At 44.1% G+C, this 13,764-nt stretch overlaps 1 protein-coding gene across 2 annotated transcripts; it reads right to left on the reverse strand.

The window, feature by feature from the left end:
- Positions 1 to 1,682: 1,682 nt before the first annotated feature.
- Positions 1,683 to 13,494, reverse strand: LSG1 (large 60S subunit nuclear export GTPase 1). 2 transcript variants are annotated; one of them, XM_062582481.1, is made up of 14 exons: positions 13,411 to 13,494; positions 13,190 to 13,307; positions 12,763 to 12,883; positions 12,055 to 12,141; positions 10,972 to 11,058; positions 9,336 to 9,396; positions 8,384 to 8,560; positions 6,853 to 7,275; positions 6,449 to 6,550; positions 5,494 to 5,637; positions 5,057 to 5,180; positions 4,278 to 4,357; positions 3,479 to 3,652; positions 1,683 to 2,226 (listed from the first exon to the last, which is right to left on the reverse strand). In XM_062582481.1, the coding sequence occupies exons 1-14, from the start codon at positions 13,492 to 13,494 to the stop codon at positions 2,047 to 2,049; spliced, it is 1,962 nt and encodes a 653-aa protein (XP_062438465.1). In that variant the 3' UTR covers positions 1,683 to 2,046. The 2 variants fall into 2 exon arrangements, with proteins under 2 accessions (XP_062438465.1, XP_062438466.1); XM_062582482.1 differs by lacking the exon at positions 13,190 to 13,307 and having other exon boundaries at positions 13,411 to 13,430.
- Between the last annotated feature and the right edge of the window lie 270 nt (positions 13,495 to 13,764).

Raw genomic sequence — 13,764 nt, forward strand, 5'->3', positions numbered from 1 at the left:
ATTTACATTATCCTCCGTTCACGCACACAGACACGATGAGTGGTTTGGCAGGTCTGGTGGCCAAAGGTTTCTATGAGCAACAAGCAGAATCACCCAAAGCAGCAGGCCCCAGGGATCTTGGTTATTCACAAGACTTGAGAAGGGACTACACCAGGACACAGACTGACCAGCAAGCTCACAGAGACCTAACTTTATCCATCTGGGAGGAAAAGGTTGAGAATGCAAAAGAAGAAAATTCACGTGCAACATGAATTAAGAATTCAAAATGCTTTGAAAGAGGGAAATGGAAAAGAAATATTAGAATAACTTCAATAAAGGATACCCCAATAAACTTAAATTTGACAGGAAGGATCCCAACCAGGGCAAGACTAAACAAAAAAGGACATTTCTAACTAAACAGGTCCCTAAAGCAGTATCAGGAATAAAAGCACAAAACATCACTACGAAGAGGATTGGGGGGAAGTCTGAAAAAAGATTGATTTGTTCAAGTCACAGTATTTTCAGGAAACAAAGGCAAAAATCATCTTTTCCAAAAGACCTGAGCTCTTTTGAGAATCCAGGTTCCTTTAGGGGACCTTAATATGAAATGCTTTAGTTTTACAGCTGGCAGGGAAATACCTTCCCTGTAACGTTGTAATTAAGAATCTCAAAGGAGGGATTCAACAAGAAACTGGATCCAAGGTGAGAGCTCTGCTGTCAGGAGACCCTTCACATACACAGTGCAGTTAAACTAGCTGTACAGGACAAGCAGACAAAGGTCACAAAGCCAAAAACGAGCCTGTCTGCTGCTGCGAACCCCAAGCCTGCTGTAGCTCTGTTTGGTAGCTGCCTTGGTACCATCTTGGTCATCCATGCTTAAAGCCTGGGAAGTACTAAAAAAAAAAAAAAAAAAAAAAAAAAAAAAAAAAAAAAAAAAAGAGAGAGAGAGAGAGAGAGAGAGAGAGAGAGAGAGAGAGAGAGAGAGAGAGAGAGAGAGAGAGAGAGAGAGAGAATACTGCCTTGTATCAGAGATGAATGCCTGCATCTGTTACTTTGCTTCAGCACCTAGAAGTAAAGCAAAAAGTCAACTCCACAAGTTTTTCCAGTACTGTCACTCATCCCTAGCCCAGCATAGGAAGTAATACTGATCAAATACACAAATATCTTCCTCCACATGGCAACCAAGCTTTAAACCTCACTTACACCTCTGAAGACTGTGCATCCCCCAAGTCATTACAGTCTTTTTAGTGTCAAATAGTGATGCACACGTAAAAATGTGGTATTATGACACTTTTGCAATCAGATCATGCCTAAGTGTTCAGTGAGATAGAGCACAACTGCACATAGGAGCTCAAATGTTTTAGGACAAATTGGCACCAGGCTTTCTGTCAGTCACAGAAGGCTAATGTTTTAAAAGACCAAAAGGAAATCACACAGAAAAACAACTGATACCAGCTCGGTGTGAAGGACGTAAAAGCAGCATTTCCCTTGCACTGGCATAGTCACATCACGGTTAAGTGCTGTGCTGAGAGACAGAGTGTGGTTTCAGAACAGGATTTCAGAGTAGGATTAGTAGAGAGGAAAGAGGGGAATAAAGAGCCTTTTACTTCATTTTTCAACATACTGAAGTGTTCTTTCAAATCAATAAGGTTTAAAAAAAGAGACTAGTGATAGTGTCTCAAAAATATAACAGATGTCACTCATTAAGATTCAACTATTTAAACATTTTAGTCAGTTTTACAAGGCTTTGTTTGATCCCAGCAGCTATAAAATACACCCTTTACAGAAAGGAAAACATTCTGACACGCTATCTATCTTCTCCCATTGAAAGGGCTTTTCAGCAACAGTCAACTGTCTGGGCTGGCTGACCTCCCAAAGACACAAATGGCCAGGTCTCTTTTCGTCTCAAATGGGATGAGCTGCAAGTATCAGAGCTCTCATCCCCTGCCTGGGCCAGTCCATGGCACAGATTTCAGGTGAACTGGTGATGTGCACTTCTTCCTCCTTAATTCATGCACGCAAGACAGTGCAGTCCCTGACCTGGGAAGACCAGGTACAGCACCACAGCTAGGCCTCCAGGTGCTTAGTGATCCTGCGAACCTTTTCCTTCTTGTTCCTGTTTCCATGTTTTTTCCAGGGTTTTCCTACAACATTGCCAGATTTGGGTGCAGTCACAGACACAAGGCCACTGCCAGGCCGGTATCCCATTGTAGCCCGGACACCTTTCATCAGAGCACGAACGTTCTCCTGGAAGAGTACACAGTCATCAATAATTAAAAGACATTTAACCCAAGGGAACAGGTATGCTAGTAAAACCAGACACAGGCAAGCTCAAACCCTACAAGATCTGTTCAGACCCCAGCTCCAGAGCTGCAGCTGCACAGTTGAGTCGCAGTCTGCCAGTATTTTCCAGCTCTGTCTGCAGCCATGCCCCACTACACCAGGTCCTCAGTGTCCACTACTACAAACAGAGGCAGAGCGTTTACAAGACACTGAGACACTGTTCAACAGACATTAGCTACAGCTCTGGGACTGAGTCTCAATCTCTGCTTTGCACACAACAAATTGTCTTTGCAAACAAATCTGGCATCCGTGAAAGCCAGGGACCAAAATAACTTGCTCAAGGCTGGATGGTGGGTGGCACTCTAGGGGCTCACAGCCAACAATGCTGGTGCTCTGTGCAGCCAGAGGAAGAGTCTGGTAATACCAAAAATTCTTTTCAGGTCATAGTTTTCTGAAACAGCTCACTGCTTGGGAAAAGGGCTCGAGTTTTTGGTTCCTAAATGCGTGACTATCCTTAGCTGTGCTGAAGCAAATATTGTTCGTGTCCAGCAATCCAGCAAAACAGATCATACTAGCAGTGACCCATGGATTATGGATTTGACATTTTGTTCCAAGACATTAATAACAATTTTTTAGTAACGTATGGGCAAAAAGGGAGTCTTGTGGGACCTTACGAGAGAAATTCCCAATTTGCACTGCATTTTCAAAATTTTTAATAGGGTTTCAGATCAATTTATGTTCTATTCTTTCCATCTGATTTCCATTTCTGAATCAAAAGAATTATGTCATAATAAATCGTCTTAGAGAAACTTATTATGACAGCTTCTCAAAAAAGGGAAGTTAGTTTGAAGGACCTGCTACTCCAAAACCACATTCCTTGTTGGTTGCTCTATCACATCACCCTCCTTGCTTTTCTGTCTTCCCAGCCATTCTTTTGTTTTATCCACAATTGATGTTAGGCCCGTAATGACACAGATCATCCTGACGACCTTCTAAAATCAAGTATGTGCACCTCCTTAGACATTTTTCAGTCAGTGAGGACTTTCCCAGTGATTTAGGGGATAATAAAAAGAAAAGAGCTCTTGGATTATGTGCAGAAATTATGTGCAGATCCCACAGTACCCAACATTAACTCAACCTAGCAAGAAGTTATTTCTCTCCAGTGATAAGCCAGTGCTGCTGTAACAACTCCTGAAGAAATTCCTCCATAATTTACCTGGTGGAAAAATGTTTTATCCACCACATTTTCAATTTGTTTCGCTTTGGTATTCCTCTCAGGCTTCGCCTTTTCGCTGGCCCGCAGAGTTATGCCCTCTGGGCATCTTTCATGCTGGTGCTGAAAGCCACTTGGATCAACACCAGGAGGTGGATGGCAATATAACAGCTTCCCCTATGAAAGCAATGAGATAGTTATTACCACCACAAAAAGCTCTGAGAAAAATCTAGAGAGGAAAGATCAATTTCAAAGGTAAAAAGGGCCCAAAGTCCAGAGGCTCACACTGGCAGATCAACTGTCAGATCACTGACTGCACTTCTAAATTAAAGCACCATTCTATTCTGCTTGAAAGCACTGTTTCACTTCATCCAGCTGCAAAACAAGTACATTACAAAATTCTCAGGAGTGCTGGAGAATAACAACAAGTTGCTGAAAGGTGCTGTAGAAGCATGCAGAGTTAGAGCACTCAGGATGGAACCGCAGTCCTCAATCAAATACTGACCCAGCTAGTCAAAATCGGTTATTTTTTGGAGACATCTCCTGCCTATTTTAGAGATAAAATAATTTATTTAGCTGGTACATTTTTTAGTACAATTCATATTAACTTTAAGAGTAAAGGGCAGCAGACATCTCATTTTTTTAAACTTTAAAAATAGCCCAATTTAAAGAATATTTTAATATACTGCAATCTTATAAAAAGAAATGAAATTCACTTTATTTTGCTCCTTTAAGCTCTAGAGAAATCTTCAGTTCACCTCATGTCAAGAAAGGAAATCCAAACGTAGGAAAAAAAACTTACATTGACATAATCTTTTAACACGTATCGAGCTGATCTTGGCTGGTCTGGCTGTCCATGAGCTGTCATAAAGCCTCTCATACCTGGAAGACAAATCCAACAGTTTGTGTGTCACTAGAGCAAGAGAATCAACACATTTTTTCTACTGGCTAAATACACATGTGTATACCTTCTCACAAAACCTCCTTCAGGAGGTGCTTGTAGTGGGGGGAGAATAGAAGAAAAGGAAACACTGCTAATTCCATGCAGACTGTAGAAACATCCTAGCCCAGAAGGCATGAGATCTAGTATCTCCACAAAATACCTTCACAGACCTGTTAGCTTTTTTTTATTTTAGCTTTTAAGACCAGGGAAGATTAATTACATCACAGAATAAAAATTCAAAAGACCAAAGGAGCATGAGACAAGAGACATAAACCTTCCCTGCATTCTTCCAAGTCCAGTTTAAGGCACGGTATCTAAGGAGGTATCTAAAAGGATATCAGCAACACAGAACCACTGGTAGCTTCAGGACCATGGCATCACACCACATAGACAGGCAGGGCTCTTCACTAACATTCTGATCACAATCACTACATCTGTTAGATGAAACTGGAAAAGCACCACCACAACATACATGAGATCAGCTGCTAATACCTCTACCTCAGGAACTGGCCTCTAAGTCCTAATGAGGAAGTTCAATACATGACAAACCTGAGTCAGGCTGGACATAAAAAAAAGTCTATGTTCTGGAGTAATTCATATTGTAAGGAATAGGAGGTTTTAAAGGGATCAACACTCACATCCATATGCTATCAGCAGTTCTTCAGCTGTTGGCTTTCTATCTGGATCCTCATCTTCCCTAGGTCTTATGATATTTATTCCATAGGTTGCTTCCAAAATGTTCCGTGGGATATGCTGGCAAACGTAAGCTAGTGAAGGAAACCAACTGGTGATTTTCTGCTACACAAGTAATCTTGTCCTAGTAACTTGAAGAGTACATGTTAAGAGCAAATTTTGAATCTTGTCACCAAGCAGGGGAAAAAAAATGCAAATCCGACAATGGGGTAAACTTGGAAAAGAAGTAGAGTAAGACCAACGCAGCAGGCCTGTTCTAAGCAGTGTGCATCCCTACTGCCTTCAGCGCATTAGTACACGTCTGTGGAGCTGGAACTTGCTGCATTCCATACTCCATACCCAACACTTTCAGACCCCCTCAGAAATCTCATGCAAAGGATATTAGAGAAATGGGTGGGACATGGTCCCTCATCTGGTCTATAGGTAGAATTCCAGAACAAATCATCTCTGCCTTGGTAGAGATGAAGGATGGCATCACCAGACCAGGGCAATCACAGAGGCACAGGCCAGGCTCCACATACAGGGTCTACACAATACATAACAGGTGAGTTCATCACAGCATGTCAGTGTCCATGGAGGAAAGAGGAACAAAGGATCAAATGTCTAGACGAAATAAAGGTGCAGATGAGAATAAGCAGAAACTTTACCAAGACAGATATCCACTCTGCTTGCCCAAGCCAGTGAATTAAGGAAGTCTTACATGGAAGACAGTAGAACTTCTAGGTTCATAAATAAGGTGTCCAGATGGGGGCAGCAAGAGCTTCCGCTGTTTAGTCTGATGGGCCACTGCCTATCAGAGGTATAAACACTCCAGAAACCTTTAATTGCATTGGACCTTTTGAAAATCACGGGAGACTGCACAAGTAAAAATGCCCAATGCTTGTAATGGTACTGGATTCGCCACCTCAAATTAACAGTTTGATCAGTGTGACAACAGCAGCAATAACCCTGAACTTGTTCAGAGTATCAACAGTGGACAAGGAAAAAGACAGTTTGGAAGCTCAACCTTTAGCTTTTCAGAGGAGCACTCAGTTTTCAGAGGTCCTCTCCTCAAGAGTGGTGTTGAAAAGGAGGCCCAGGATACTTAACTGAGTATTTCCCACTGCAAAGCATCCTCTCATGAGTCATTTTCAAACTAAAACAGTTTGAAAGCAAGAATTCAAGCTTCAAATGATATACATCAAGTCCACCCCTCTCCTAACCAACTCTGCCAGGCAGAGTTTAGGTTGCCAGAGTTCTCAGCAAGTCCACGTGGTAGTAACTATCTCAATCAAGTTCTCTTCTACCAGGAAACAGAGAAGAAAAAAAAAAAACAAAAAACCCTCTGTTATCAATACCTGGAAGTGCTTCGTACGGCCTGGTGTAGCAGACACTGACACCTTCTTATTTCCAAGGATTGTGTTGATAGTCGAACTTTTGCCAACATTGGGGTAACCCACCTAACAAAGTAGAACAGTAACAGTGATATTAGACAAGGTTATGCCAGAAGGCTGGCAGAGCTCTGACACAAATATTTTATTACTAACAACCAAGTCAAGCAGTGCTGCAATACTGAGTTCCCACAACCTGCAGAATTAATCTAATGCACAAAATCCTCAGTGATTTGTACTTGAAAGCTTCTTATCCTTACAAAAAAGAAGAAAAAGAAAACAGGCCACAGGATGAATGCTTCCAATGGAAGACATATGGAATTAAAACTCATATAAAGCAAGTCCCATTTTAAACACAAGCTCCAACTCACCAGCCCAACATTTACTTCCCCAGCCTTCACCCTTGGTCCCTTGTGCATGGTTTTGAGTATCTCCAGCAGTTCATTTCTTTGTACTAGATGACTGAAGTTCCTGATGTTCCTGTTCTGTTCCTGCACTATGCACTGCACTGCAGCACCATCAGTACCGTTTTCCGTATTTTTGGGGGCAGTAGTATTTACTTTGCCCCCACCTTCATCTTCAGAACAGGTTTGCCATGCATCCTCTTCATCATCTTCACAGTCTTCATATTCATCACTACTGTCATCATCACTGACCAGAACTCCATTATCAGTTTGGAAAGCATTGTCTGTGCATGTGCTTTCTGCACTATCCTGTGTTGTGTCATCTTCTTGACTGGAGCTTTCATCCTCAGAATCACCTGAGTCCTCTGCTACATCTTCAGTGTCTAGTCCCTGTGTGAACAATATTTCACAGGTGAAATTTGAAGACAACACTAGCTTCAGTTATTAGCTTAATGGTGAAGTGTCTTTCTCCAGAAGCACAACTGTAAGCAGGTGCATGCACAGAGCAACACTCTAAACAGCAGCAATAGAGCTCATCAAAATTTTTTGAAAAATGTCAAGTGTTCCTAGTAACAGAAAAGAAAGAAAAACTAAATGCTTGAAACAGTATTTTCTTTCAGGTCAAAATACGTCATCAAAATTTTTCCAAGTTGTCTTGTTTTCAGACACACCCTTTACATTTTTTTCTCTGCAAATAGTTCACACTTAAAAAGACCTCTTTATAACAATATTTTGACTTTACTTTTCCTCTGGAAAAAAGAAAAGAAAAACAACACTTTCAGTCTTGCTTAAAAATAAAAAGAAAGAAAGAAAAATCAATCTGTAAAAACATTTTAATCCAAGAACTGTGAGGCAGATATACAGACTAGGTATGTCTGGAAAGAGATAGGGGATATTCCATAACTGAATAGCAATGGCTCTAACAAATGAAATCAGTAAAACCTGAAAGTAGCATTTATTAATAACGTGTAACTCAAGGCAGCAGCACTGTTTGTTCCACAAGGCAAAAGGAGTTTCTCAGTTACTTTAGGTTCTTTAAGAAACACCACCCACCCCTTGCTGGGAGAGAAAAATCATGTGCAAGATACGCATGTTCTGTTGAGCATCCCCCTTTGAAAGGATTCTAACTCATTTAAACAAGAGGTAGAATTTGCCAACAGATCTGCAAGGGCTGTTTCTGTAGCTATTCAGCAATAGCCCCAAGATTACATTCTAGTTCAATATTATTTATTATTTACTTAGTCTTGAAAGAAAAGTTGCAAGCAGTACAAATAGTGACTGAAGAGTATCACTTTGTTCACCATTTTACTCTCCTCACTTTTGTCTTTGAATCTATTAAAATGCTGTTTTATAGATGAATAGGTCCCTAGAGTAATCTTTCCCTAACAAAAGAGGCTGCACCTTTCCTAGAAAAGAACTCGGTTATATCACGAGCATAACTGCAAAGCAAGTCATCGAAGGCAGTCAGTAAATGCCTTGAACTGGTCATCTATAGTACCTTAGCTTCTCCTGCTAGCCGTTTGCACTCTGCCAAGGCTGACCAGAACACCACCTTAACACCTTCTTTCTCAAAGAAAAGTGCCCAAGTAGCCCGTTGCTCTTCACTCAGCAAATCTGCTTTGTTTATCAGAATCATGTTCTCTTTGTCACTGCTGACTTCCTTAACGTAATTTTCCTAAAGAAAAAAAAGAGAAGGATTAGAGTTAGTCCTCTGGTTTCGGCTCCTCCCCACAACATATTAGAGCAGAAAGGCAAGTTAACCCAATCCAGCTCCATGAGTGCAGTTAAGCTGGCTGCTTGCTGCGCCACATGGTTTAGGTATTCAGCAGACAGCTACAAGCCCAAATTGGAGCATGCAGCTACCATAAAACAGGTCGTGCGTGGCCACGTGCACAAACACCTTGTCCACTTAGATCTATGTCAAGATATTAACCAGAACCTCACAGTAGAAAGTTCTAAGATTAAATATTTGAACAAATTTCCATTATATTGATGCAGTGTTTTATAGTCTATCATTAAAAGGCTGCCGTTTCAACAATTATTGATGTCTCTCCTTCAGAATAGTAATCATCTATTTTTATTCTATTATGCTATTAAACAGAACAGTGTCTCTAAACATGGATAATTCAAGTTGGTAACGAGAAGCAACGTAAAATGAAATAAAAGATTGATATCCTGCTATAATTCAAGTTTCCTCAAGAAACAGAAAGACAACAAAAGAGTCAGTTCATCTGCAAAATTGCCTCCAAATCCACTATATTCTGTGTGAGATATCAAAAAACTTTGAAAAATAATTTGGTGATGCAACATTTGCATAAATAAGGCATCCAGTTTGGCATAACAGCAGGACAGCTTCAAGGTGGCTAAACACGTTATTAAAAAAAACACACCACACACATGAACCATCAGAAATAAAATGAAGGCAACATTCAAGAAGGTGGTTTACTTACCAAATCTTGGCATCTAAACAGGAGTGGGTTTCTAGCATCTACTATCTGAACTACAATATCACTGCAAAAATAAAAGAAAATCTCATTAAGTGCTCTCTTACACAGTCACAAAGGTGGCAAAAGGGCACAGTATATCATTTGCTTTTAGGTTTGTTATGAATTTTAATTGTTTAACTGTTTTAATTGTCAACTGTATCATTCTACTAAGTGCTTTTACTGAATTAACAAAGCATCTCAGTGCCCCATGTGCCCCAACAGAGCCACACTTACCCCACAAGCCAGTATTGTTGTACAATATTTCTGCTTGTCTCACTTGGCTAATTCTCCTGTAAGGCAAGAATTAATCACCTACTCTTCCACTAGAGCTTCTCAAGGCAGGTAATTTAAAATACTGGTTGTCACAAGCTGATTCTGTTTGTTTGACAGGGATTTCTGTTGACTCAGAACAGCTTCAAAACAATACAGATGGACTTGAAGAATTTCAAGCCTCACCAGGCAGATAGTTGCACAGGAATATCAGTAAAACCCCCAAGAGAGTCATTAATAGGTCACAAGGGTTCAAAGACATATTGATCTTTGAATTTCTGTAACTGTTCAGTATGAGAGAAAACTGACACCATGGTACTGGGATGGGATAAAGACAAATGACATAATCACACTGTTGGAAAATAGCTGAAGCAAACACACGAGAAGGCTGATAATTGATCAAATCTAACTAGCAAGGTAAGGGACTAGATGACTTTCTCATTCTGTTCTGAGACTGCAACCTCACCTTACCAAAAACAAAGAGCTGCAATAAGAGCAGGAAGGCATTAATAACACGTCCCAGCTATACGATACACTCGCACTCTGTATCACGATACACAGTAGGGAATGGTCCTCACCCAGCTCTCTCCCAGCCAAAACCCCAGTAGCACCAGTGAGACCATACAAAGACACATCTGTGAAAGGATCAGACCACTATGACCTCACCAGTGAAGTATTTTTCAATTTTAAGAAAATCAGAAGAGATGATCTCAAACATAATTACTGGTGAAATGAAATGCCTCAGTTTAATTAAAGTAGCAGATAGCACTCCTATTGTATTACAGCTCTACAGAGCAAACAAAGATATTTCTGTGATATGACAGGCTGCTGTCCTTTGTACACTGCTGCAATCTCTCTGCATGGCAAGCAGCCAAAGACCAAGAGGCTCTTTCTTTCCAAACGTTACTCAGTTCTCCCTTCTCTCTTGCCCCCAAATGTCACAGTATGATTGTGTGGTTGAAGAGGGGCAAGTGTTAATGTTGGCAAAAGACATTCTCAAAGGCGTCTCCCACACAGAGTTACTGGAAGAGGCCACAGCTGCAGCTGCCAAAGAGTCAGCAGAGATTCACACACTGACCTACTAGCAGAACTGCGGTGCTGAGAGCCAGAACTGCACTACTAGTCGCTGCTCTTTTCAATAATGTATTTTGATCAATTTTTTGGAATTGATCAATTGAAAGCAATTCAATACTGGTAAAGACATACAGTTAGTAATGTTTCATTATTTTTCCTGTGCTTGGACACTCAGTGTTTGACTCAAACACTTTGGTTCAATTCAGGTAAAAACACGAAACAATAACTTTCAAAAACAAAGAGTGATATTCATTACCTTCTTTCAATGACTCTCCAAAGCTGACGCCAAAATTCTAAATTTCGTTCAAATGGAGTTAGAATTAAATTTTTTTCTTCCTCAAGTCTATGGAAAAACAGAAAAGATACCATATTCAAGCCACATCAGGCAATAATCACCCCTTCTTCCTCAGATCCAGGAAGCTTTCCTTTCAGAGGAAGCTGTCAAAAATCAGACTCTAATATTTGATATGATTTCTGCTAGTTTTAAAAACAAATGGTATGTCCAGGTAAAACAGTGTCAGTGCCACTGGTTCAATGGTAACACAATGGCTCCTGACCATACCAATGGAGAAATGACAAATGACAGAAAGGGCAAAAGATCATTAAGACTACTTATGATATTTCAGAAACACTACATTGAACTATATCAGAGGAGATATCCCAAATGCCAGAAGTTATTACTCAGTCAGGAACCACCTAGTAAGAATAAATAATTTGGGAAACACTACTTGAAATGGCTCCAAACAAGCTTTGACCCCCTGTTGCCACAGCCAGAGTGACCCTGCTCAGGGCCAGCTTGGGTTCACTGTGTGTGTGCAGATTCAGCTTTCCAGGCTAGCAGAGGCAGTGTGGGACCAGCACAAGCCAAACAGAGCATGCAGGGCAGCAGCACTAAACTCCAGAAATTCAGAGTAGCACTGTTACTCTTTGAGGACACATATTTATCACCCCTCCACCTAACAGGCAAGGACAGGATATCACACCCCACCCCGAACATGAGGTAGTCACAGCAGCAATGCTGAATGCACTGTCTTTAACAAACTAGATGACACAGACTTGGCGGGGGGGGGGGGGAGAGGGAAGCATGTACAGATAGGTACAAGCAAGAATTTTGACTGTGATCACTGCAAGAACTTGCACACACAGCAGAACAATGGGCAGCAGCTCACCACAAAGATGTGGCTGGACTGTGGCTAGGATGCCCAGGCTTCCAGAAAAAGTACAGGGAGCAGCTGACAAAGTTATCCTTATAGGTCCAGCAAGGATAAATACAACCGTTTGCTCCTTTCCTCTCCAAATCCCACTGTCTGCTTACCGCAGACACAAGTGGCATACTCACTGGGCAAGCTGTCGCCTCCATTCTAGGAAGCTCTCTCTCTCAGCTTGCTTCAAGTCCTCCGCACTGGTTGTCCTGTCCCAGTATGGCCTGTAACAATCACATTTTAGAGTAAGCGATCAGAAGTTCTACTGCAGTTATACCAATATCATTATTGCAACAAACACCCAAGAACAAGTGCAACACACATTTCAGATACACTGAGATGGTTGTAGTTACATATGCATGCACTTGTTTCCAGCATCTTCAAGAATCCCTTGTTTCCTTGTTCACTCCAAACTCCACTATCTAAAGTGATACAATGCTATTGCACACACAATAGAGCTCACAAAGCTGGTTTCCACAGCTATCATCTGCAGGGCATTTAAGATAAGAAAATCATCTCTGCTCTCCAAGCACAGAGCTCCAGAAAGGCTTGCCAGATGGGTCAGCCTGGGGCACAGAGGCGCTAGCTCCAGCAGTGCCAGGCTGTGAGCAGGAATCCTGCACAATCAGTGCAGAGGGGCTGGTAGTATCTGCACAGGAGACAAGCACCTGTGGCTGCAGGTTACAGCATTTCCTTCCAGACTAAGTAGTTGTTTCCCCCAAAATAGGGTTTGGCAAGCAAAGGACAGTCCTTTGGCTCACAGCCACCAAAGGGCTGAGCTCGCTCAGCACAGCCAGGCCGAATCCAGCCCCACTCCTGGTCCACGTGGGAGGGGCACAACTCGCCTCCGAGGGATGCGCAGGAACTGCCGGTTGTCCTCATGCAGCTGCCGGACGCGCTGGGCTTCTTGGGGCGTGAGGAGGCCAGTGCGGGTCTGGGCGGACACAAACTGGATGTTCAGTCGCTCTGTGGGAAGTGCGAGCAGTCACCCACGGAGCCAGCGGTCCCTGTCCCGGCCCCGCCGACCCCACCATCAACCCCCAGCCACTGTCACCGCCCCAGCCCCGCTCACAATCACTGCTGGCTCGGAACCCCCCGCCCCTGCCCCACACCCCCAGCCCCACGGCAGCCCCACACCAGCCCTACCCCCTCTGCCCTAGCCCCGGGTCTCCTCTGCTCCCAGAGCCGGCCCTGGCCGCCGGCCGCAGGTCCCCAGCCCCTGGATCCCCCTCCGAGCCGCAGCGCAGGTCCCCCCCCCCTCCCCCCGCTCACCGGCCACGAAGCGGGTGCCCGCCAGCTCAGCCGTGGCCAGGAACTCCTCCAGCGGGCTCTGCTCGGCCGCGGACCGCCGCGCCGCGCCGCGCTCGCCGCTCACCTCGCTGCCATGCAGCTGCGGGACAACACGCCGCCGTGAGGCCGCGCCGCGCCGCGCCGCGCCGGCCCGGCCCGGCCCGGCCCGGCCCCCCGCCCCGAGCCGCCCCCCGCGCCCCTACCCATGAGGCGGCGGCGTCGCGGCGCCCCGGGCCGCGCTGCCGCAGCAGGCAGCGGCCCAGCCCCGCGCCCCGCTTCTTGCCCATGCGGCCCCGGAACCGGAAACGCGGCCGGAACTGGATGGTCGGGGCCTCCCCGCCAGCCGCCTGGGGGCGAGCGCTAAAGCCTCCGCCGCCCCACGCGGGCCGCGGAACAAGGTTCCGGGTAGCGGCGTTCCGGGGCCGCCATCTGCCCCCCCCCCCCCCCCGCGCCCCCGTCCGTCTGTCTGTCCGCCCGCCCGCCCGCTCAGGGCTCTGCCCCCCTGTCCGTGTGCCCAGGCCCTGCCCACACGCAGCCCCTTGAGGAGCCAGAGGGGG

This window comes from Rhea pennata, chromosome 9 (genome assembly GCF_028389875.1).
Source record: "Rhea pennata isolate bPtePen1 chromosome 9, bPtePen1.pri, whole genome shotgun sequence".
Classification (NCBI taxonomy): Eukaryota; Metazoa; Chordata; class Aves; order Rheiformes; family Rheidae; genus Rhea; species Rhea pennata.